Source organism: Nyctibius grandis, chromosome 4 (genome assembly GCF_013368605.1).
Source record: "Nyctibius grandis isolate bNycGra1 chromosome 4, bNycGra1.pri, whole genome shotgun sequence".
In the NCBI taxonomy this organism is placed as follows: domain Eukaryota; kingdom Metazoa; phylum Chordata; class Aves; order Nyctibiiformes; family Nyctibiidae; genus Nyctibius; species Nyctibius grandis.
In genome coordinates this window covers 70,018,267-70,043,985 of record NC_090661.1, presented here as the reverse complement: position 1 = coordinate 70,043,985, position 25,719 = coordinate 70,018,267, and the positions used below count along the sequence as shown (strand labels likewise).

The window sequence follows — 25,719 nt, the reverse complement described above, 5'->3', positions numbered from 1 at the left end:
CTTTTCCCTCCCACCCCATCTGCAGTAAGCACACCACAGCAGATATAAGACCATGAGAGACGAATGGAAATAGAAGGCCAGAGCTGCAGGAGCCTGGGGAGTGCTGCATGTTTGCTGGGTGCTTCCCAGCACCACACGTACCTCGGGAACGGCACCTCAGATGAAAAGGGCTGGGATAATTTAGCAGCGACTCACTATAGGCCAGTAAAAACCCAGTTCCACTCCTTTTCCAGTCAGAAACACGAAGCCTGCTTTGAGAAGCGGTTAAGGGAAGGCGGAGCCGTCCGCGCAGCCGCCGGGCCCCTCACAGCGCCCCCACGGCGCCCTCACGGCGCCCCACCCCGAATGCCCACCCGGAGCTCGAGACACAGCCCCTTCCCGCCTCACCTCCTCAGCCAATCAACGCAAAGATCGCCGACAAAAGCCCGCCTCTCCTTCATTACCCACCAATCAAAGCGCTTCGTTCCTGAAGCCGCAGGATGTTTTCCATGCATCCGGCGGTGGCAACTTCCCATTGGACGAAGGGAGGGAAGGGCTGGGCCAATGAGGATGGCTCGGGTGGGCGGGGACAGTTCAAACGGGAGGTGGCGGTTAGGGAGCAGCACCATGGTGAAGCCGGTGAGGGCCGGGGCCGGGGTCCGGGGGTCGGGGTTCCGGGGGTCGGGGTCCCGGTCCCCGGAGTCGCCTCAGCGGGCCCCCGGTGAGTCCCTCTCTCTCCTCCCGCCGCAGCCCTGCGCCATGGACGCCGGTGACTTCGACTCCTCTGACGAAGACGTCGCGGAGGAGGACCCGAGGCCGCTCCCGGTCTCCTGGTGAGACGCGGCCCGGGGCGGGTGGCTTTTCCCTCAGAAACTCCGCGGGCGTTTGCCCCTGCGGAACGGGAGGTTTTTTCCTCCGCACAAAGCCGTGCCGGAGCGGGGGTTGCGGTCGGGGTTGGCCTGACGGGGCCCGGAACAAGGTTTAAGTCGGTGCTGGTGAGCTGCGGGCGGACGCGGGGCCAGGCCGCTGTCGGTCGTGCTGAACCGGGTGACCCGGTGCCAAGGTGGGGATTTGTCAGCTTTCTCCCCTCTTGGGCAGGGGTATGTGGTGCAGAACGCTACCAAACCTGTCCTTCCCTTGCCTGAGGTTGTAGAAATAACCCTGGAATACTTCTGGTTTATTCTTAAAATTAAATTATAGGTAGGTAACTCTTCTCGTGGTCCCACAGAAAAGGAGTGTCTCATAGTGAGTTATCCCTGTTGAAATAATCAAAATGTTCTGTTCTTCCTTTTTAATTATATTTTTTTATATCCCGGTAGGTTGTCTTTGTCTCCTGTCTACTCTTCCGAGTTCCTGGGGTTATGTTCCCTTCCAGGTAAGAAGCATTCACTGAAATTTGCGGGCATGTTTGAAGCTGAGGAGAGGTAATACCTCGTACCCCAAAATTCTGTGTTGCATTTACTTGGTAGGGTGACTTGGTTTGTAATCTACCACTGGAATAATTATTTCAGAAATACCAAGACTAATTGAGAGAATATCTTAATGCGGATGGTCTGGCAGAGTGGTAGGAGAACAGTGCCTGTCTTCTGTTGTCAGTTAAAATATTTGGCTTTTTAGCCTGACTCACTAGTTATAACAAGCAACAACATGAGTGAAACAAGACTGCTCTGATAAATAATTCCTTTATAAGATATACTGGGCTCAAATTACACTCACTTATTGCACTGACTGTTCTGTACTGTTTTCCCTTAGTGTTTGGGTTGCACTACCATTTGCTTACCATGGCCATAATATAAAAAGAAACATATAAGCCTTTCACTGTATTTTTAACTACCAAAACTGCAGCCATGGTGAACCTGCTGCAGTCATGAAAGAGGTGGTGGTGGTGGCAATGTGAACTTTCCCTACTTCATTTAAAGAAGTTACTCGACTTCCATTAGCCAACTCTGAGAAATAGAAGCTTGGGACTAATACCACACTAAAGAACTAGAAAACAAATGTTGACTAGTATTTTAATTTAAGGTATCTTGAAGTGAGTGATGGCCAGGGCTAGTGAGAATCCCAGTAACACTTGAATGCCAGTTAACATATATGCCAAAAATAGCTGCATTATATTTTTAGCTACAGGAGCTGTTCATGTAATAGCTGTTTAATCTTCAGAAGCTAACCTCCGGCCATAGCCTTGCCGATGCAGCTCTTGGTCTGCAGGATTCTGCTCTCATGCTTGCAAAAGATGTTTCAAGACATGCACAATCCTGATTGTTGCCAGGTGTAAAGATTGTGTGCCTGTGGGGCTGTAAGTGAAGGAGGAGAGACAGAGGACACAGTGCAAATGTTTTGAGCAATTACATCTCTCAAACCAAACGGTAGCTGTGAATATTGCAGTGCAGTATTCTGTAGGGGTTGCAAAAATGCCTTGTTAGCATGACAGGAGGAAAAAATGGAAGCAGCGATACACTGAAGATTGAATAGTAAGGAGGACTTTAATGTGATTTGTGCTGAGTATTAGAGAACAAGGAACTTGCTTTCCTACCAGTCAACCAGACAACTCTTAAGTGATCTCTGTCCAGCCCTTTTATTTGTTGGGTTTTTTGTTTTGTGAGGTTTTTTAAGCTGTATCCTGATTTATAATATCAAAAACTTTTCATCTGGAAAATGCATAGCAGCTTAAAACCTTGGGCAGGTTGTTTTAATCCTATTACATTACAGTATTAAGCAGATAATGGTGTTTAAACTGTCTTCTGGGCTAGAGAGCTATTTGCAAAAATAAAAACTGTGTTTTATTTGGGGTGTGGCTTTGTTGTGTGCTTTGGTTTTGGGGGGAGGTTGTCTGTGCTCTATTCTTCTGCTGTAGCAGCCATTCCATAAATGTCACTTACCTGGAGTGGTAATTGTCATTTGTAATTTGCTTTAGGTTGCAGGTTTAAGGATGTTAGAAGAAATCTTCAGAGAGATATAGGTGAGTCTTCTGGCCAGTGTACAAGTGCCTCTCATTTTGATGTAATGGGCAAGAACAACATGCAGATAAACTGAAAGTGTGAGTTACTGAGAAGCTAGAGGTTAATTTTGTCTTAGTCTGGAGACTGCTGGTGTTTATCTAATCTGGGCACAAGGGTCCAGACACGGGGTATCTAAAATGGTGGTGTGTTATTCATACTTTTGCAATGGATGCTGTAGTTTTCCGTGCACATGCCACGATGTTAGAACACAGCGTGGTTCTTTACAAAGTCTTGCTGGGGGTATGTCTGACAGCAATGTCTTTCTGAGTTTTGGTAACACTGTGCTTGAAGATGCAGCAAATATCTTGACACAGTCACAGTTATGAGTGCTAGATATTGCTTTCAAGTGTGCAGCACCACTTTCTCTGTGGCTTCTCTACCAAATACTGAGTAAGTAGTCAGGGTATTTCCAGGCTGGAGCTATGCACACACCTGTGTACCTTTCACAGTAACTATCAGCGCTGCTAAATCCTGTGCAGGAGAAGGCATCTTGAAAACAGCTAGGACCAAGATGAATTCCAAACTTGTAATCTCCTTTCCCCAGAGAAAAGTAAGATTGGGATAGAAGAGATGAAATCATGTAAAGATTTGTGCCAAGTATTCATCTAAACACTACTAGAGCAGAGACTAATAGCAAAAACCCACAGTGTCTGGGCATAGTCACAGCTGGAGAGGGGACAGAATCATGCTTAACCTGGCAGCAGTTAACAGACTGTTCTGAGTGCTGACGTGTGTTCTAGTGAGGCCTGTCTTGAGACTTGCTCTGAACTGAGAAAATTCCTATCAGGGTTTACCTGAAGGCAAATGTGGGAGAGCCTCAGTAGAATTAAATGCTGCTCAGAGCAAAATTGCTAACTCCTGTTGTCTTAACCTCAAAGACTAAACAAGAGAATCAGTACCAAGTAGCTTATCTGTTTATCCTTAAGCTTGTTAGGCTTTTGTTTATTTGCAAGTGTCTTAATCTGTTGGCAGGAGAACTAAAGAACTATGGGACCCAGGATATATTTGTGCTTTGTACCAGAGGAGAGCTCTCAAAATACCGAGTACCAAACCTTATAGACACCTACCAACAGCATGGGATCTGTGTGCACCACCATCCTATTATTGATGGGAATGTTCCTGACATTGCCAAGTGCTGCAGAATTCTGGAAGAGCTCAGGTGCTGCCTGGACAGTAACCGGAGAACAATCATACAGTAGGTTCTGGTTGCCTCCCTTTCACCCCCCCATTCCTGTAAAAGATACCAACTTCTCTCTAGATGTATGACCAGCTGAAACAGAATCCTGTCAAATGGCAGTTATGTTCTTTAGGGTTAGTTCAAGCTGTGCAAAGCTGCTTGTTTCTCCTCATGCAACCTTTTGGAGCTAACTTGTCCCTTGTCAGATTTGAATCTCCCACTTGCCCTTGCTTTCTCCTGCAAGTGCTTTGAAGTGTGTGTTGAATGGCACCACATGACTCCTTGCTGCTAGCCTGGTTGGGTATCAGGTGTATAATACAAGTTGTAAGCTAAAGCAGCTGTTGTCAGAGGATAACACACCCCTGGGCTGTTTAACAGGGGCTCGGTGATAAACTGTGCAAAATTCACTCTTAAATTGCATGAAACTGGTTTAAAGTAATTTCTTTAGACACTTGTAGCTGACCTCAGGGTAGAGGGAAAGAGCTTTCCAAGTTCCACGTTCCCTGAATGATCCTGCTGAGCGCTCCCAGTGGAGACATCCACTGAGTCCTTGGGCCTCCTGCTGATGCAGAGCCCTGCTGCTATCATTAGCTCACAGCTATCATCAAAGCCTTCATCTGGAGTAGGATTTAAAGGAAACTGAATTGTCTATCATGCCCTTTTCTATCCTCCTGTGCCTTTGGGACTATTACTGTGAATGAAGGGGAACTTTAAAATTGCCATTTCTCTAGAAAGACAGTACTTATGGAAGGTCTGAAGAGTAAATGGGAGATAGCCTTGTAGGTATAGCCTAACTTATACCACTGCTCGTCTTGATTGTATTAAGGCAAGAATTGTGTCTGTACACTTACATATTGAGGGGGCTCTGGGTGTTGCAGCCTACTATAGCTTGTTACAACCAAATGTTTTCTTCTCTTTCAGCTGTTACGGTGGCCTTGGACGCTCGTGTCTCAGTAAGCGCTTGTCTTCCCCCTCTCAATGCCCATCTGACAAACCCATTCTCGTGAGACAGCACTGTCTAAGGGAGCCCAGTTCTGCTTGAAGCTTAGCTGTGGTTACAATGCAAACTGCTACTACAGGTAGCAGGCTAGTTAACAGTTTTGGGCCCATTTCTTGGGAAAGGTGTTGTCAAATGGTAGTAACTGTTTAGAAACAGTTGGTAGTTGCCTGTATAACAAATGGTAGCTGCCTGTATAGAAACTGTTTGTGATGAGTGACATAAGTACATCATGGAATAGCTCTGAGCATGTAGGTGAGAGGATGGAGGGTGAGGCAGGGTCAGGCTTTCTGTGAGGCTGATAGAAAGTTCTCTCTTACTTTCTGACTCTTTCTCTGTTTTCCCTGCAATTTTCAGTCTCCTCTGACTGATGGGTTTGCATTTTCCCCTCTTCCCTGAACATCTCTTTAAGAGAAGGAGGAGATGAACCTATTCCTTTGCATCTTTCTTCAGCCCAATGTTCCCCCTAAAGCTTTTAGGGGCATTAGTTACTGTGTGTGCCCCAGAAGGAAGGGGTGGTGATATTGCCAAACGTGGTCAGAAGACACAGAGGGGAATTAACTGGGTGTACTGGGACTCTTGAAAAGCCTAGAATTTGCCTCCCAAACGCTGCTGGAAAGGCAGGGGGGAACAGTGGGAGGGTTTTCACCTGTTTCCAAAGCCTGCAGGCTTGGGCAGGAGCAGCAGGCAGATGTGGCCAGTGCCAACAAATAGCATTCAGCAAAAGATCCAACAGATGAGCCTGATTATGACAAGGCTGAGTTTTGCTAGACTGGTTTTCACGGAACAAACCTATTACTGAACAAAAGTGGTGCTGTGCACAGCAGGAGGTGCTCAGTAGCATGCATGCCTCTTTCCCTTACAGTAGCTGCATGTCTCCTGCTTCAGCTTTCGGACACACTGGCACCTCAGCAAGCGATAGACAGCCTCAGAAACTTGAGAGGATCTGGGGCGATACAGACCATCAAGGTAATGAGCCTACAGCAGGTAATACACGTGTTGAAACGAGAGTGGAGAGCTTGCACAGTCCTCCACAAAGGGATCCCTCTGCCTGAGATGCTCTGCAGCTGGTGCCCCCGCTGCTCTCTTGGGTCTGAGCTGCTTCTACCTTTCTGCTTTCAGGCTGATTCTGTCTTGTTCTGCCTGTCCTGAATTCACCAGCTGTTCTCCCTGCCTGCTCTTCACCACCATTAGGAACTTGTTGCTTTCTCCTCCTTATCCCTGCTCATCACTCACTAAGCTATTGTCCCTTTTTCTGGTGCTCAAATTCTCCTCACAACTTGAACACCTGCTTGATTTTTCTGCCTTGGTTTTGTTCCACCTTCCTAACCCAGCTAGCCATGTTTGTCTTCGGCAGCTAGCACATCAATATACTGGCAGTCTTCTTTTAAGAAGTATCCCTAGCACTGGTGTTTAAAACCTGCATGGAGGGAGGCCTAAGTTGCTGAACATCATGGGATTTTCTTCTTTTGGTAGGACTTTTAGCTACTCTGTGTACATATCTGTTGATACGAGTCCTAAATGTTATTCTTTTAAAGGTTCTGTGTATAGGAAAGAGGAGCTGACATTTAAGAAGTTTACAAGACAGTAGTTTCTGAGGAGAAGGAGTTGCCTAAAGACTGTCTCTGTGCTAGCTCTAAGTCTCTCTGGAAAGCAAGTCTTGTTTAAACTACTTGTTGGAAATCAGTTTTCCACAAACCCAGAGGGCAGGTGGGGAGAAAGTTCCATCCCTGGTTGAAGAGACAGGGAAGGATATCATCAAATGTTACAACTGGAAGCCTTCACGGCCACTTGGGGTGGGTAATCTGTCCTTTAGCCTCTGCTGACCGACATTTTTTATCTCCTTTTGAACACTCATGTATTAACTCATACGTCATGTGGAGTATTGACCTAAAAACTCTTACTATAAACTTACTATAAACATCATCATACTAGATAAAGGCTGTGTTCTGCATCATGGACTCATTATGGAGAGATTAATACTCCTGGTGACCCAAATAAAGCAGCCTTGAATTCTGACATGCAGCTCCCACCTACTGAGGACCATGTCTTGCGTTACCTTGAGCTCACGTGTGCCCCTCATGAGCAACCACAGGAGCCAAGCCTGGATCAGTGTAATCTGTGTCAGGGTGAAAAATTCCAGAGGATTTGGAGTAAATGCAAGAAAAACTAAACAGACTAGAGGGTGCAGTTTTCATCCTGGGGTATCAAACAGCTTTTTAAGATGGGTAGTGCCTTTTCCAAAGTACTCATTACAAATCTGGTTGTGCTTTTTCAGCAATACAATTATCTCCATGACTTTCGAGACAACCTGGCTGCACATCTGGCAACAAAGGCTACAGCATTAAGATCGGTATCGCGATAACTAATACTGGTGTGGTGTGTCTTTGTGTCTACGTGGCTGCGGCAGACACCTGGATGAGATGCTTCACTCCTGACCTTTACAGCTTCTCATCGCTACTGCCTGGGTGACACAGCTGCTCGCTTCACATCTGGGTGTAAGGTGTTGGGGTAGGGGAAGGAAATCCTACAGGACATACAGTATCTTCTGTTTGGCAGTCTTTAACGCTCACTGCCTTAAAAATACATGGAATGTGTTTGTTCATTACTGTTCTGCTGGTGGCCTGCATGCATAACGAGCTTGTTTTCAACGTAATAATGATGCTTACATAATGTCTGCCTCACATTTAACATCACTTGGTACTGACAGCATGTGCATCTGCTGCCGTTGAACTGGTATGCTGATGTTTTCACGTTGACATCCTACAGGCTGCTTCAGTGAACTCACGGAGTAGAAGGGAGGCCGGGCTGTCAAAGCAGTGACTGAATTTCATTTTGACTTCACCTCTGTTCTATGTAGCGTGAAAACTGGGATGAGCAATTGGGTGGGAAGGCAGAATATGGGAGGAAATAGAATAGAGAACAGCTAAGTGCAGGCTTCCAGTGCTGATTGATAGGCTGCCTTCTGCTCCAGTGTGTAGAGGAAGGAAAAGGGGGAAGAGATGAAAGATAACTCCTTCTCTACTGCCTTTGTATGAGAGTCATGCTGGGATAATGTAGCTAGGTAAAAATTACATCACTGGAGCTCTTTCAAAAAAACCTCAGCTCTAGCTTTAAACCAAAGGGAAGTGAAGCATGAAAATGTTCCTGCTGGAGCACTCGCCCCTTATGAACTTGTAAGAACTCATTTGAAAATGCCATGGTTCCACTTAGTGTGTTCAGTGATATTTAGCAATATGACCCCCTCCTTCCTCCAGAAGGAGGTTTTATACTGAAGATCTGTGACAAACCAAGCAGGTGGGGTTTGTATGAATATGGTAGGAGGAAACGCTGCTGTAGCTGTGGGGGTTTGATTCTGGCACAGCACTTGTGTGTGGTAGCACTAGAGAAAGCAAATAAACAGTCAGCTGTGGAGGGGAGAGACTCTGACAGCAACACACCTGTAATAGCGAACATCTCTCCTGCTCAACTATATCCACTCATGAAGACCAGAGATGATGAACAGGCTCCTGAAGAAAAAACATTTGAATTAGTTCTGTCCTATTCTGAGGAAGCGATGAGCATCTGCTTCGGCGCCCAGGTATCCTCTGATGCCCTGCGAGGCAGGCTCTGGCTCTGGCAAGAAAGCCCGTGTCACCCAGGCCCTGCCTTTCACTGTGGGACAAACCAATGGAGTTGAGGAACCGTTGCCTCTGGGATGAAGTGGCTGTGCAGTGGCTGTCAGCTGAGTGCCAGCATCCTGACTGTCCTCCTGCCTTGTCACCATCTCCTGTTCCCTTGTAGTTAATTCTGTAAAGGGCTTTTTTCCCTGAGTGCTTTAGAAACAAGCTGGTTGCCTGTTCAGCAGCAGCACCACCAGGGCAGTGCTACTGTCCTGCTCCTGAGGGTCATGTTCCTGCATTCCCCAAAGCTGGAGCCTACACTTCCCTATTGTGTACAGTGACCTGGATGTTTATGGTGTGTTTGGATAAAGTTTCAGTAACTTTTCAGGTTAGAAGTTGTGACATGGGACTTCCACAGCACCAGTGGTTTTTGAGTTGAAGTAGAACTTGCTGCTTTGCTAACTTTAAAATTTATAGCCTCTTAATGTGTTGTTAGAATGCAGACACTTGAACATGTGCTTAAAGGTGATTTCTACAGATTATATTTAATTAGCTTTTACTGCCCTTCCCTTCTCCACCCCTAAGGCACTCAACAGGAACTCTCCCAGTTCCCACAGCATGGAGTTACATAGAAAATACTTTGCTCAAAGTGTGCATTGTTCCTTCCCTGATACTACTCCCCAACACTCAAACAGAAATAAAAAAAAAAGCGTCCCTTCTTCAGTACTTAATCCTTGCCACTGATAGTTTTCAGGTATTAAGTAAGTCAGATGGCTTTTTAAGATGGCTTAGCAGGAACCTTGCTGACAGGGAGAGAAATGTTCTTTATTTTCTCCATAACTCCAAAGGACATTTGCTATCTCATTGCTGTTCTGAAGTGACTGGTACTTGAGCTAGTTGTTGTATGTGCATCTCCACATCCACCAGTTGCTTTCACAAGGACTACTCCAGTAAAACTCAGATGCAAGGCTCGCATCACTAGGTACAGATGGGAACATTCACACCACCTAGCAGCCGGGTGGGTGCTGGGAGGCACTAACCTTTTTTTAAAAATAAGTGTTGAAACCAGTTTCTAAACAGCGTTTGCTGAAGGATGCTGCTGGGTGGTCATCACCCTTCAACACGCGGTGCTCTCCTAGGACTTTTTAACTTCTAACTTGTGCTTCTGACCTTTCTCTGCAATGTTTTGTCAGTTCAGACTTTTGAACTGAGATCATTTAATCACTTTAAATTCTTCAGCTCTCACGTATTTCACCCCAGCAGGCAGGACAGACCAAGGAAGCATTTTGCTCCTGGGGTTAGCAGTGAATTCCAGTTCACCAGTAGAACTGCACTGGCAAGCCAGGGCGCTGTTTTCACCTCTGAATTCCTTTGTTCAGGAACACTCACACGCACTTTACATGAGATGAGTAAAGCCTGTCATCCAGGACAGTGCAAGTGCTACAAACATTCTGCTAAATATTCCCAGCTAAAGCCACTCTGCATCTGGAGGGGGTTTTCAGAAGAAAAATCAGTTGGACTCAGTAAGTCCTGTGTTGTTTATTCTGGTGTGTATCTTGGCTTAAATCAGCCCAAGTACCAAGGAAATGAGAGATTTGTTTAGAAGGCCAAGGAGAGCTAGGGGCTGTGAGCCAGTAAGTCTCATTTCCATAACAGATTAATAAATATACAAACATACAAAAGGGTTAATTAGTTTTGCTTACGTAGGCTGAGTCATATCTTGCAGCAGTCTCTGAAGGAGCTAAGCAGCAGGAAAATAAAAATGATCCAACAGGAACAATATTCCTGAGTTCCCCAAAAAGCCTTTCAAAAATTCTGATAAAAGCTCAAAATTACAATTGTAAAAGGAAGAAAATCCTCTTGTCAACTAACAACTGATGGAAAGGGGTTATAGAAGAGGAGTAAGGTGTTTGGGGTGAGGAGGGGCTCCTCACAGAGGTGTGCAGGTCGGAACTTGCGCCTTTGCACAGAAATCAGGGCTGTGAGATAAAGCCTGAAACTGTTGCAAATGTTTTGTGACACTCAGGAAAAATAAAATTAATCTTGTAGGTATCTGTTATTACTTAGGAAAGAGAATCTGAAGTTATCCCAGCCTGAATTCTCATACCCCCAGTTCATTATGAAAAAAAGGACAGAAATTCAGAAGCAGAGAGCAGGAAACTGCTACTCTAAATCCCCTGGGCACCCAAATCTCATGTGATAACAACCATTCTGGTCTCCTCCAGCTTAGGAGAGGAACATTTGTGCAGGAGAAAGGATAATCACAAAGCTATGGAAGGACTCTCAATCACAAAGAGATTATTTATAGACTTCTCCGCTTTGACATATGAAGTGATGAAGGTCTATTCAATCACATCCAGCATAAATAAGGTGGAAAGGGGGAAATTTTCAATATGTCTTAAAAAATATGAGCTTAAGGGCACCAAATGAAGTTCAGCACAACTTTTACACAGGTATTTTTTACATACCTGAGTAATTCCATTGCAGAACTCCCTGTCTCGGGGTATCTTTCATCCTAGGCTATGAAAGTGAGGAAAAAGGAACTGAATTAATGCAAGAAAAACTATTCAAGGGCTGGTTAAGATGCCAAACCTCTAGCTCAGGGCATCAGGTTTCCAAATACATTCTCCTGCTATTCAGGCAGAGATATTCAATACCTGCCCTGTTCTGTGTTCTTTCTCCTTGGTCATCGCCGCTGCCCCATGTCCAACACACCAGTACTGGAGCAGCTGGATTCCTGGTCGGACCCGCTGCAGCCATTCATACGACTTTTATTGCATCTGACACCCAAGAGAGACACAGTGAACAAAATAAACAGTTTATACAAAAATGTTTTACTAGAACTGGGAAACCATTCCATATTTTCCAGCAGAGGTGAATGAACAAGAGTGCTAATTATTACTCCTAAATTAAGCAGCTGTTGCAGTCACAATGTACAATGCAATATTATCAGTTTAGCTGAAACATCTTCCCCTGCCCCACCTACTGTTTATCTGCAGCCCCATGAAAAAAAAGCAGGAAATGAGAGCTTCCCTTTTCCAGACGTAACTGGAGTCAGTGTTCTATTTTTAAAGGCAATGCAATTACCCATCATCAAACAAACAGATGAATACAGCGAGTATCTGTTCAATTTAAAACCAAAACAAGGCACCAGGTAAAAATAAGTGTTTCTGAATTTGAGATTTTTTTGTTGTTTTATTATTTATTGCACTAAGGAACAGCAGGGCAGCTTCACAATCTCACTTTCTGCTTTGGAAAGGTCTGTACTATCACTCTTAAACTCAAGAGTATTTTCATTATTGGACTTGATAAATGTTGTAGGTTTGTCCATTTGTTAATAAGACAGCACAGACATTAAAAAAATAAAAAAAATCATCATTTAAATTCACTCCTTTGTGGACAATTCAACTTCTATCACAATGACATATGTTTGAGATTAAAGCAAGGCTAACGTTCGGTGAAAACACAGAAGTCTCTGACCCACACGTATACAGGGAAAGATTAACCAGATAGATAGAAAAAAAATACAATGAACTGAAATAGAACTCTTATTTTTTTTTGCAATTGTGTCCATGAATTCATCTCTTAAGACCAACATCACCTACAGGTAAAACATGCAGCACTTCCAGTCCTCCCCGAGCCCTCGGCAGCTACAGCTGATTTATAGTTAGAGTGGGATAGGCAAGTCCAAAGGAGCCACTACGAAGCCCAGCCTAAAGCAAACCCCATGTGAACTAAGGCTAGTCAGTGACAGACACCTACTTGATTATGGCTGTTCCTTATGGAGTGCAAAGTCAAAACTTTTCAAAACCCAGTAATCTTTATATTCATTTACATGTAATTCTTTCATTTCAGTGTCCCAGTAAAATATAAGAAAACAGTCTTTCCACAAGTATAAAATGTGGAAATATTTTAAAAATAGGGGAGTCATTGTTTTCTAACACAAATGCCATGAGCAGGTTCCGTATTTAATCTTGGTAGGAGGTTCTCGTTGTAAAGAATCCATGTTTTGTGGCTTTTGCATGCACTTAACTGGAACAAAGCTTGCTGGACGTCTTCTTAAGAGCTCACCAGAACGTAAATCATGCTGGAAAATAAAATAAAAATATTAAGATGCACCATTTTGATTAGCGTTATACATGTAATTATACAGTCATGTATTCTAAGGAACAGATCTGTGTGAGGTACGTGGATTGTGACTGAAGATTTCACACCAAACACGTCAGAAGGGCGTTCTAAAGCACGACACAAACTGATGCAACAACTGGTTGTCACTACAGCGAGTGATGTTCCTACAGGGAGCTCCGTATAAATGCGATGCCGACGTGTTAAAAGCCAAACTATTCCAGCTGTGTGTAAGAAGCGCAGCATGCTGAGAGGAAGGAGGACTGCACCCCGCTTCCCGGGTCACCCCACCCCAAGCAGACGTCAGCACCAGGCAGTGAGCTGGCTTCTGGGCTGGAAGAACAACTGGGTGGAGGAACCAGACGGTGGCACTGGCTTTCGTGCCTCCCACCCCTCTTCACTCTTGGAATGACTCTTCTACCTTTGATTTCAGCAGAAATCACGTTTACATCAAAATACCTACTTGAAAAATATTACTGTTCCAGTTTCTTAATGAAAATACTGGGGGGGTTATTATGGTAAGCTTAAAAGAAAAGCTTGAAGCTTTCAAGTCTCCAGTCATGGTGTACAGATCCAAATCAGTAATTCCAACCAAATTAAGACTTGTGTTTTAAAACAGAATAAATGGTGATCGTGGATTCTTTTTCAGCACAGCTGGCACTATATATATTCCTATGTACAACATTTCTGTTGTGCACTGAGCCCAAAATTTCAGACTGAAAATTAGTTGGGAGACAGAGGAAAAAAACTTACCCATATAGGTAGTAAAAAAACGATAGAAGGTAGAATGCTAATTTGCACCATCCTTCTTTCTGGCAATAGGCTAAAATATCTGCATTCATGATGGTCGTAGGATCATACAGACCAGGGCCACTCATCACAGGTCTACTCATGTACCTGAAAGCGACACACGGTTAGTTTTGTGGTGACGGTGATGGGTAACATTGGTCCCTGCCCCCCGCCCACCAGGCAATACCAGAACACACTGAATCCCACCCCTCACAGCAGAGTCCATCAGCTCCGTGTAGGAGATGGCAAACTGCAAGAGCAACACGAAGCTCCAAACTAAACGTGCCTATGGAAGAGCCTTCACAGATGGTGCCGTGAGCTTACCTCAGCCTTAAACCATGATGAGCTCTCGTACACCCACAGGAAACTGGAGAAATTTATAAATAGGTGAAAAATGGGATTCCTTATGAAAGGGTTGGAAAAGCTGGAGAAGAGACCAACTTATAACCCAGTGTAACCCACAGCGTCTGCTCGTTAATGAAACGCACGCTGGCTACCGTGCTGAAAGAATATTCACACGGGGCAACACAAAACAACCCTGATATTGCAGTTTAATGCAGGGGACTGGCAAAGGGAACAGTCCTACCTCCACCCTTCCGATTCCTCCTCACGCCAGGACTAGCACAGACACAGCCACGCAGTGAAAGCTGTTTTGCTGGGCTACATTTCAACCAGACCAGCTCCCTCCCGCAGCTCCCTGCACAGGACTAATAGCAGCACAAGGAGAGGTGGGAGGAGGAAAGCGGGATTGCCACTTCTACCGGCAACCCACGCTGCGAACCTGCAGTACTCGTCCACCTTTGGTACGTCACCTGCCTTTAACACACACACAACACAACTCGATTCTTGCCCAGCACGAGAGAATAAAAAATTAAAGTGACAGAGAAAGCAAAGTGATGGTTCTTATTTTACAGCCGTGATGTAAGCTTTCTCAGTGTCATGTCAGAAAGCATCTTTGCTTGCCAAAGACACAGAACGCTTAACAGGGAGCACTGCAGCGGGAGCACGAGTAACGATCAACGTGAGGACAGAGATACCAGGCGCATCAGTATTACCTCCAAATATGATAAGCCAACAAAGGCATATTGAGACCCAGCGTAAGCCACTCTGCTGCACAGAGAAACATAACACAGAAGAATGCATGGATGAGGTACTCTGGAAGTACAAGCTGGAAAAGAAAAATATGAGTTAGAAGGTTTGATTATTCAAAGCAAAATGTGTGGCGTTTAATCTATTTTGGAGGTAAGCTATTGTTTCAAAAATACGATTAAAAAACCAACACTAACAAGAACAAGAGAGCAGAAAGTGAAAACAGCAACTAGCGGTATGTGCCTTGCTGTTTCCACGTGATAGTCATGAACCAAGAAGAAAAATGTATACAATTAAATGCTCAGGATCAAGTTTTTTTAATTGCTTCTATTTAATTAAGTGCACTGTTAACAGATTCCACGCTTTACACATGAACTTCGTAACAGAAGAGATCATAGAGATATTTCTGCTCATGCAACAGAGAAATATCAGTAGGAAACATGCTCCATATAACGGTTTATAGGCAAAAAGTTGTTTTGGGTTTTCCCATTTTACAGCTTTGTTTAGGTATTCACACATACACGATTTTTCAAATTGCCAAGATGTCATATCCTAGGCAGAGCTTTATCAAACCCAACCAGCAGGACCGTCGTTGTGAGGCACACCGGTCTGCACCAGGACGGGTGCTGTGCTGCCTGCAGTGCCAGCGGGCACGGCCCACAGCTCTGCCCGTACGGTCTGGGGCGCATCAGCCAGCTTCGTTCTCCTTCACAAGCCCCTAACGTGCATGCTTGAGGGCATCATGCTGTCCAGCAGAAGCCCACAGAGCTAACTGTCAGTTCACTATGAAATCACAGAAAGCGCAAAATGCCAGGTAGTGTTAGTGCTATTAATAGGAATAATATGGAGATACACAGATTAAACGCACGCAAAGAGCCAGCAAAACCTCACACTCGCCACAAGAGTAACAACAGGACAAGAGGACACAGCCTCAAGCTTCGCCAGGGGAGGTTCAGGTTGGACATTAGGAAGCATTTCTTCTCAGAAAGGGTCATTAGCCATTGGAAGGGGCTGCCCAGGGAGGTGGTAGAGTCACCATCTCTGGAGGTGTTTAAGAAAAGCCTGGACATGGCACTTAGTGCCATGGTCTAGTTGACATGGTGGTGTCAGGGCAATGGTTGGACTCGATGATCCCAGAGGGCTCTTCCAACCTCATTGATTCTGTGATTTTCTAAAACAAGTCACCCCAAAGGGACACCATTTACTCCTTTATCACACAACTCAGAAAGAAGCAAATCTGCAAGCTTCTCACTTCTCAGCTCGGGACCACTAAAACATCTCCTCATGAAAAACACCCCATTTCTACCCAAATCTTTAAACTGTCTGTGTGTGTGCGCACGCAGACACACACCCCCCCACACTGTGCCCCTCCTTTCTTGTGTGATGTGACTAACGTTGCACAGGATGACTACAGCGAAGTTTCAGTGGTTTATAATTATTTTCTCATTCTCTTTAAGCAGACAGTTCTGTTAAACCCCAAGAATATCTTCCTAGAAATCTAAAAACTACCAACAAACAGACATTCTCACCACCTCCTTTGCTACAACATTCTGCTTCTGGAAATGAAGGATACCAAACAAAGCAAACTTGATTCAACATCAACAAAAATAAGCTGTCATACATGAAATGTTTCACGCAAATATTTTTGTCCAGATCCTTCTTTGTATACTTACCATTTACAACCTGGCAATTATTTATAGTACAACAACAACCACCACCCTATACAATACACAATGCACTTGGCAGCCTGCTGAGACAGATTTACCGGGTCTGAAAATCTGTTGTTTCTCTAACTTCACATCTCAAAACACATTTTTCTTTATCTTGTTTATTACACGCTACTCCCACACCAGAATACCTGTCTCTTTCAAATCTACCACACTTTATCCTCCCTGGCTGACTAAAGGAAAATGAACCACATCATGTTCTACCCTGATATTTATCAGAGAAGTGAGGGAGGAAGAAATCTCATTGCTGAGAAGAGACACTACTTTAATAGGAGCAGGGAAGAGAAGGCAGCAACAGTGGACTAAGCAGTTACTATTTTGGGCTAATCTTTCTACTGAAGTGTCTCAACTCCTACCAGGATTTTTGATTCTTTGTACAGGAAAACAACACTTCAGTGTGTTTGTCCAGCATCGTTTACCAGATCCCCTGAAGAGTCAGGATCTTAACTTCACTTTTAGAGGCTGAGCTACTTTCACAAGAACAGCAAATATTAAGTTATTTAATATTTTCAATTCACAAAGTTATCATATAAATAAACACTACATGCATGTGCGTTAACAGGTTAATATTTGTGTTAAACATGCGCATTATAATACTTCAAAGGTTGTGATAAGATCATAATGCATAAATGTAATGAGAATCTGCCTTTCCCCATACAGTAGCAGAAATGACTGTAGAACAGACCAAGCAAGGGAAACTGTTAGATGCCCAGCCATCCCAGCAGCAAACCTCGCTCTCCAAGGTGCAATCCTCTGCCTTACACCTCTTCTCCTCCCCACCGTTCTCATGCTGTAAAGCTCACTGTCAATTTATGTGCCATATGTCTAACACGCATTCCCCCTCCCCAGCTGCTGTAAATTCATTTTTCATTTGCAAAATGTACTTAACTCTTCAAAACACAATAAAGTTACAGCCCAGGCTGTGCTGCTCCTGCATTCTACCTCAGCCTGGGCACATCAAGCCAAAGTAAAAACCATGAGAAATGCACAAAACCCTGCTGTATCACCCTATATGCTCTTTAACAAGTATCCCTTTTATTATTGGCCTGTTACAGATGCAAGCAGTTTGTCTCAAAGTCTTTTCCCAAACCAAGGAGTGTCAGAGCTGCATCCAAGAGAGGACACCAAGATACACCCCTGACCCTGGAACATCAAACAAAGAAGCGAAGATAACGCCTATCACGTTACACCCACTGAAATCCTCAAACAGGATCAAAATTGACTTGGTCAATGCTTAAAAAACAACTAAATCTCCTGTAATCTCAGAGTTCAATAAATCTTACTTGCAAAGTATGATTTATTTCTATCTGAAATTACTTCAGCTCATCAACAGGACACACAGAACAGGCATGTAACAGTTTTCCCCACTTCGCTGGGTAAGCAAGCAAAATTGTTTTGCACAAAATATGGAAATCCATGAAGTTGTTATCAACCCCAACAAAGAAATAACGAGCAGATGAGCAGGCACACTAAACAAAACAGCTTCAGAGTATTACAGATGTTCCTAACAAAATGAAAGGGAAGTGGCATTAAAAACGTTAAACTGAAAAGCAGTACACACCTTTAATGCAATTTTGACTCTTTTAATCTTTTTGACCTTTTCAACTGTCTTTGTGCCGAAAACGTAGAAAGCAGATTGAAAGAACGTTAGTACGACAGCTGACAAGATCACCAGCAGATTAATAACAGTCAGAATATTCACACTGAAAGTAAAGAATCAGACAAAGAATTTTCCGTAGAACGTCTATCCAACAGCTAGGTTTTGTCCACCCAGACGCAGTTCTATGGCCTAGTTGGAGTATATCAGGGTAACACCAAAACTAAGCACTTCACATATATTTATTTTTAAAAGTGTTTAGTGTGCTACTTACAGGATTGAGCGTATTACATTGGTCTATGGGATTCTTGTAATCAGTCTTCAGTTCATCAAACGCTATAATCTAGAAAAAAAAACAAAAATCGAAGCAGTTGTGATTCTTCAGTCCACGAACAATGGATTTTATCCATGAAAAGTGGCATTTTGGTACAGAGCCACAAGGTTCACCTGCTGCCATCATACTCAGGCACAGAATTTTTCCTGAGTACTTTCTAATGTCATAAACCCACAGGAAAGACACATTTCAAATAGGTCACACAAACAAGAAACCAGAAGGTGCTTCAGGCATTCACAGACATCTGCCCACCCTCTGCCTCTTTATCTCCCCAGGAACAACAAATTTCCAACATCCCTGTCAGCAGTTTTTAACCCCGCTCGCTGTGCGCTGACCCCAAAGCGACTCTCAGTCACCAGCAGGAACCTGACACAGGGTTTGTTAATCGAGAAAAAGCAACAGCAATCTTAAAAAGCAGCCAAATGTTTTGCCTCATTGCTCTCACAGTAAATGCTGACCCCACATATAGGTCCAAAAGGTGCATCCATAAAAAAAAATACGTATACTCGACCTTTTCATGCCATGAAAATCAGAGAAAGACACAGCATGAAATACAAAAGCCACATCTACAGAACAACCGTCCTACTAAACATTATAAAAGTTTTAAGACAGATCAACTTATTAGCAGATTCATTTACATTCAGTATAAGCCCCAATATGTTCACGGGACAGGGCTTCTATCACCACAGCACGGTTTTTGTTAAGGATAACTATGAAGCTTGACGCAGTGCCAAGTACAACATCCTCCTCCCGTCCTCTCCCGGAGCAGGCTCTCACGGCAGGCTCCTGGCTCTCCCTGGGTCAGGTTCAAGACAGAAAACTCTCCAAATAATAATAATAATTGAAAAAAAATCTCAAAAATTAAGTCTTAATATAAAACATGAAAAGAACGCAACACTTAACTCGTTATTTCTGTTAAACAAGCAGCCAAACTGACGCCAGACTAAAACATTTTCAACCGCTATTTTAAAAAGACGCCACTCGTCTAAAATACCCTTTAATAAAATGGATGTATCTTATATAAGCAATTGAAAACTCATCTTAGCCACAGACACAACGCCAGATTTCCACGTCTTCAAGATAAGGACGAGGCTGGGGACCAGATGCGGTACCGCAGCTCCCACCGCGGCTCGGCCCCGGGGAAGCGGCGCAGCCCCTCATCGCCTGAGCCGGGCCGGGCCGAGCCGAGCCGGGCCGGGCCGGGCCGGGCCAGCCCCCTCCCCGCCCGGCCCCCGCTGCCTGCGCCGGCCCCCGAAAGGGCCGCACCGGCAGGACTCGCTCTCGGTCCGGCGGCCGTCCCCTCAGGCCGGGCGGCGGGAGGGGACGCGGGGAACCCATCGCCTCGGGCCGGGCGGCGGGAGGGGATGCGGGGCCCCTGGCCCTCAGGGAGGGACGGCGCCAAGGGCCGCGCACTCACATGCCAGATGGCGAAGAAGATGAGGGCGGCGGTGAGCAGCAGCGCCAGCATGTAGCAGAAGGCGGCGAACGTGAAGGCCATGGCGGCGGCGCCGGGCGGGCCGGGAGCGGCGCGGGGGATGCCGGGCGCGATCATTCACCGCCGGGACGGGGCCGCCCCGCCCCGCGGCCAGCGCCCCCTGCCGGCGCCCGCCGGCACGCCGCCAGGGCGCGGGGCGCCATTTCCTGGCGGGGGGCGCGGGGCGGGTCTCTGCTCCCTCCCGCGGTGACACCGGCAGCGAAACGCGCCGCAAACGGCGTGGGGCCCTCGGGGCGTGAGACATGGGGCGTGCGGACAGACACCTGCAACCAAAGAGCAAGGAAACGGCTGGGGGGGATCAGCTTGAAAGTGGAATTAACCCAAAGTGAGAGAAGATCGATGGTTTTGGGGTTAAAATGGGGGAGACGGGCGTGAGATCACACTGTGTGAGCCCAGAGAGGGGCAACGGAGCTGGTGAAGGGTCTGGAGCACAAGTGCGATGAGGAGCGGCTGAGGGACCTGGGGGTGTTTAGCCTGGAGAAAACGAGGCTGAGAGGAGACCTTATCACTGTTTACAGCTACCTGAAAGGAGGGTGTAGCGGGGTGGGGGTCCGTCTCTTCTCCCAGGTAACAAGTGATGGGACAAGAGGAAATGGCCTCAAGTTGCACCAGGGGAGGTTTAGACTGAATATCAGGAACAATTTCTTCACCAAACGGGTTGTCAAGCGTTGGAACAGGCTGCCCAGGGCAGTGGTGGAGTCCCCATCCCTGGGGGGATTTAAAAGCCGTGTAGATGTGGTGCTGAGGGACATGGGTTAGTGGTGGGCTTGGCAGTGCTGAGTTAATGGTTGGACTCGGTGATCTTAAAGGTCCTTTCCAACCAAAACGATTCTGTGGTTCTATGTAGTGCCGTGTGGGAGGGGATTGCCTGGTAGGGTATGAGCCTTGTCTGGAGAAAAGGGAGATGGCAAATGTCTGTCAGGAAGAAATACTGGAGAAGGTTGTGCTGTGCATGCCCCGGAGGAGGGGGGTAACAAGTTTATACAGTCGCAAATCTATCCAGTTTGGGGCTTGCTCAAAAGAAACAGCAAGAAAACAAATAGTTTGGGGAGAACATGACACATTTTCTTTCCACAGGGTCATATAAAAGTCGTTCCAGCTTTAAGCAATGATACTGTGCAATAAAGGAAAGTCTGGGTGGTGTTTCTGCAATCATTTCCTCTAGACAAGCACCGTCAGTAATGATTTCTGTAAAAATAACAGCTGCCAAATAGTAAACAATGTTTTCCGGTGATATCTGCTGGAAAGCTTTACCCACAATTAATTGAGTGTCACAATAAGAGATGAGCAGAAGCTTTATTTCCTTCACGAAAATAAGAGGGGAAACTGTAGCAAATGAGCCGTCTTTAGGAAATCGGTCGTTGCAAACATAAAAGTTGATCTTTCACTATCAAATCACTCATCTCGTCCACAAACTACTCCCATAAAACCACTGCAGTGTCATTATGACCAATGAAACATGAGTGTGAAACTCAGAAAACATTTTAAAATTAACCATAGTTAATTAAAAGGGAAGAAAAGAAAAGAAGGGGTGAGCATGGGGTGGGTGCAGCCCTGCTCGGCCCCAGGAGCCTTCCCGTCCCCATCCAAGGGGGACAGACAAGATGTCCACCAGGCAATAAGAACATCAGGGCTGAGCCTGCTGTGGTTTCCTTCTGCCTCGGGGTGACAAGACAGATGAGGAAGAGAGCAACCACCACGTTCATGTTTTGCGGAAGGAAACGTGTACAGTGAGGGACAGACCTTGGGTAAAGGGGGGGTTCGCTTGTGCCAGCAGCCGGCACCGCCACCTCACGCAGACATGGCTCTTGAGCCCCCAGCAGTGCATCAGAGCCACCTCCCAACCACTCCTCATTGCTCGAAACAACAGGGGACCAACATCTTCCTCTGCAATCACTTTTCCACATATAACTTACTTGATGCTTTATTAGGCCTTATTTATTGGCACACTGTTTATTTCTTACATTGAGTAACCTCGAGCTGCACAGATACACTTACTCCCAAGGCCATTTGGGTGGACTTTGCTGGAAGACCTGACATTCAGTGCTCAAACTCCCTGTTTCAGGCTTTTTCTAAGCCATCCAGGAGGGTCATTTGCATCAGAAAAGCTGTGGGAGGCAAAGAAACAGAGGATGTGTGCAGAGATGCTGTTATACCTTGGGACTGGGGAATGCTGGTCTTTGACCACAATATGGAAAACAGCAGTTTGATCCATTCGAGGCAGATATTTACTTTAAAAGGTACCCAGATATAGTAACCACCACTGCTTTAACTGTTACCATAGAATCACAGGATGGTTTGGGTTGGAAGGGACCTTAAAGATCATCCAGTTCCAACCCCCCTGGCATGTGCAGGACACCTTCCACCAGACCAGGTTGCTCCAAGCCCCATCCAACCTGGCCTTGAACACTGCCAGGGAGGGGGCAGCCACAGCTTCTCTGGGCAACCTGGGCCAGTGTCTCACCACCCTCACAGCAAAGAATTTCTTCCTAATATCTAATCTAAATCTCCCCTCTTTCAGTTTAAAACCATTCCCCCTCGTCCTGTCACTCCATGCCCTTGTAAAAAGCCCCTCTCCAGCTTTCCTGTAGCCCCTTCAGGTACTGGAAGGTGCTAGAAGTTCTCCCTGGAGCCTTCTCTTCTCCAGGCTGAACAGCCCCAACTCTCTCAGCCTGTCTCCACAGCAGAGGTGCTTCAGCCCTCTGATCATCTTTGTGGCCTCCTCTGGACTCACTCCAACAGCTCCATGTCCTCCTTCTGTTGGGGGCCCCACAGCTGGACGCAGCACTGCAGGGGGGGTCTCACGAGAGTGGAGCAAAGGGGCAGAATCCCCTCCCTCGCCCTGCTGGCCATGCTGCTGGGGATGCAGCCCAGGATACGGTTGGCTCTGGGCTGCAAGTGCACATTGCCGGCTCATGGTGAGCTTCTCGTCACCCATCACCCCAAGTCCTTCTCCTCAGGGCTGCTCTCAATCCATTCTCCGCCCAGCCCATATTTGTGCTTGGAATTGCCCCGACCCACGTGCAAGACCTTGCTCTTGGCCTTGTTGAACATAAATACACACTAAGGACTCTACAAGGGATTATGCCAGGCTGCTGTTCCTGTAACGCCTGCGCTGGCCACCACAATGTCACCAGCAGCATCACGGCTGTGAACACACAAGTCATTGCTGCAGTACGATCTCCTTCCCAGCGCTCCAGCTATAACAGATGCTGATGGGTTTGGATAGGGAAGTATGATCCATATTAGCTGAAACGTGGGGAAAGAAGAGGGAAACGAACGGTGTGTTCTACATCCGGATAAGCAACGGTGTGCTACGTTGTTAATTATATTCAGTTGGGCAATAGGGATGTGTAGTACCAGAAACAAAAAGGCGTGTCAGCCACAGCCTTGCATTTGCAATTAATACTGGTTCTGCCTCAAGGAATGCAACGCTCTGTTACCTCTGATGCTTGCATACCGTTCAGCTGCAATGATCTTGTCAGGAAAAGTGGAAGGCAGCTGTAATCTTGTACAAGAAAGATGTGTTCGTTGAAGGATTTCTTGTATTATAGATTGTCTTTTTAAGATAACACAAAAGGAAATTAGAAGCAAATTCTGTAGAAAAGGGTCTAATCAATTCTCATTTCATTCATTTATTTGGGATCTCAAATCAAACAACATCCGAGTATCTTCTCAGAATTTTCTCCAATTAAACTTTGTAAACAATGTAAGGAAGTGGAGAACCGGAGCTGGCCTACAGCTTTTAACGCACTTTCCTTTTAGTCCGGACTCATCGAGTTTAATCCTGAGTGGAATCCCAAGGGAAGATGCCAGTGTCTGTTCACTTCATCTTAAATCCCTCTCAAGTATTTGTCCTTATCGGAAAAGAGTCATATAATCAGTCACAATTCATCCTGTTACAGTCTGTTTGTAAGGAAGATTTAGCTGAAGAAAGATGACTCTAGCAGGTCATGACAACAGTGCTTTGGCAGAGAGCTGCGAGGGAAGATTACAGAGCAATTTCTCTGAATTATCATGGTAGAAATGCACGGGTTAACCACATTCTTCAACACTAAAAATAATATCCTTGGAAAAATAGTCATTCAGTTATAGATATCAGGGAAGAATCTACTCAGTAAATAAAAACTCAGTAAAAAAATCCTGCTGACTTCAATAAAGACTTTGCATGCTGGGTTTTCAGGAGAGAAAAATCTGAATGTTCATCTACAATTTAGAAGAGACTCCCCAAGTACCTCTAACGTAGTTGAGCAGAGGTAACCTTTCTGCACACCTTTTAACTACACGTCAGAAGCAGCAGCAGTACACCATCTCTGCACCCACTCGCCTCATTTATGCGCTAACGGATACCAGGATGGAGGATGTTGGTTCACTGCTCAATCTTTGATCAGCAAGATTAAAAGATCCCCGGACTTGCAAGTGCACCAACTTCCTTCCCAAACCAGCAAATCCTTTCCTGTTACACTCATTAACTCATCTTTAGAATCCCTGTTTAGACTCTACCATTATGTGTGTGACCACATAAACAAATTAACGTTACACATTCCATTGCACTTGAAAGGAAGCTTCAAGAGAAACAAGAATCACATTTAAAACTCAATTTCAAAACAGAGACGCTGCTGGGCATCTCACCACATCTCACCATGGAATCCACTCGCGGCCTCAATCCCTCCAACATTTACTGTCAGATGGCAACAGTTTTAATAGGCTAAACACTGAATACTCAACCTGTCCTCTTAATAACTGGGTTTGTTTTTCTCTTGCTGTGCAGAGCTCCTGGTAAAGGCTATCTGTACAATTCCGAGCCCATGGCATAATACCAGCGTGCAATCAGGAAAAGGGACCATTAATTGTTTTTTCAAGGACTACTTTATAATGTGTTTCAGGATTCGGCCGCTCATTAACAAAGAAAGAGAGGGATTTTCCAAAACATTCTGTGATAGCCTAACTGCAGCGGTGGTGACTCCAAAAATGTCACCCTTAGTCCTTAGCTCTTCAATGAATAACTTTAAATTCTGATCCAAATACAAACCAGTGCAGCGATATCAGCCTGAACAAACAGAAGCTGAAACCACAGTGGTGGCATTTTAAGATGGCATTATGTATGGTACTGAATGGCAACACCTAAAAATAGCCTCCCTTGTTAATTATTTCACTGCTAATCATGAAATAATTCTGCAGAAACCCAGTCACTGCTGGATATGGTGGGAAGATTGCATCGAGGTAGAGTCAGGGCAGCTACTCACTGGGACAAATGAGGCCTTCACTCTTCCACCAGCCAGAACATCGTTATTGTTTCTGCCCAAAAGGAGGGAAGATACACGCAACTTCTGCTTTGTATCAAAAAAAATAAGCTGTTCAGGGCTCGGTGCCTTGTCAACAGCCAGAAGACACAGCCTGGTTATCACAGCCTCATGCTTCCCCCAGGCAGCTCTTGCAGTCCCCAGCAGATCTGCAGCACGCTTGAAAATTCGGGAGGGAGAATAAAGAGTCAGCATGGGACGCAGGAGACTTTGGTATCCCTGTTCTCCCACAGACATCCCATGTGGCCTTGAGTACAGCATCTTCAGGCCCAATGTGTATTTGCACGCTTAAATCACACTAAGTAGGATTTCAAAAGCCTTCATCTACATCTAAATTCCTCTACAAATCTTGCTTTTGATCTCTCCAGCTATATCCGTATTATCAAATCGGCTCAAGGCTCTATCAGTGCTAGAAATCCACCCCCCTGGTTGTTCTTAAGGTTTAAGTCCTGCCCTGGGCTGGCTCTAGGTCAGTACCAGTTCCCCCATCAGTAAGCGCAGGCACA

The 25,719-nt window shown here is 45.5% G+C and overlaps 2 protein-coding genes across 2 annotated transcripts; one reads left to right on the top strand and one right to left on the bottom strand.

Moving 5' to 3' along the window:
• The first annotated feature begins 571 nt into the window (after positions 1 to 571).
• Positions 572 to 7,517, top strand: CDKN3 (cyclin dependent kinase inhibitor 3). The gene is made up of 8 exons (XM_068399565.1): positions 572 to 618; positions 730 to 812; positions 1,299 to 1,354; positions 2,894 to 2,938; positions 3,951 to 4,173; positions 5,077 to 5,108; positions 6,018 to 6,121; positions 7,431 to 7,517. Exons 1-8 carry the CDS (start codon positions 607 to 609, stop codon positions 7,515 to 7,517), a joined length of 642 nt encoding a protein of 213 aa, XP_068255666.1. The 5' UTR covers positions 572 to 606.
• Positions 7,518 to 11,556: 4,039 nt separating this feature from the next.
• On the bottom strand, positions 11,557 to 19,936 carry CNIH1 (cornichon family member 1). Its single transcript, XM_068398591.1, has 5 exons — positions 19,833 to 19,936; positions 18,356 to 18,424; positions 14,724 to 14,836; positions 13,633 to 13,776; positions 11,557 to 12,841 (listed from the first exon to the last, which is right to left on the bottom strand). The coding sequence occupies exons 1-5, from the start codon at positions 19,911 to 19,913 to the stop codon at positions 12,814 to 12,816; spliced, it is 435 nt and encodes a 144-aa protein (XP_068254692.1). The 5' UTR covers positions 19,914 to 19,936; the 3' UTR covers positions 11,557 to 12,813.
• Positions 19,937 to 25,719: the final 5,783 nt, after the last annotated feature.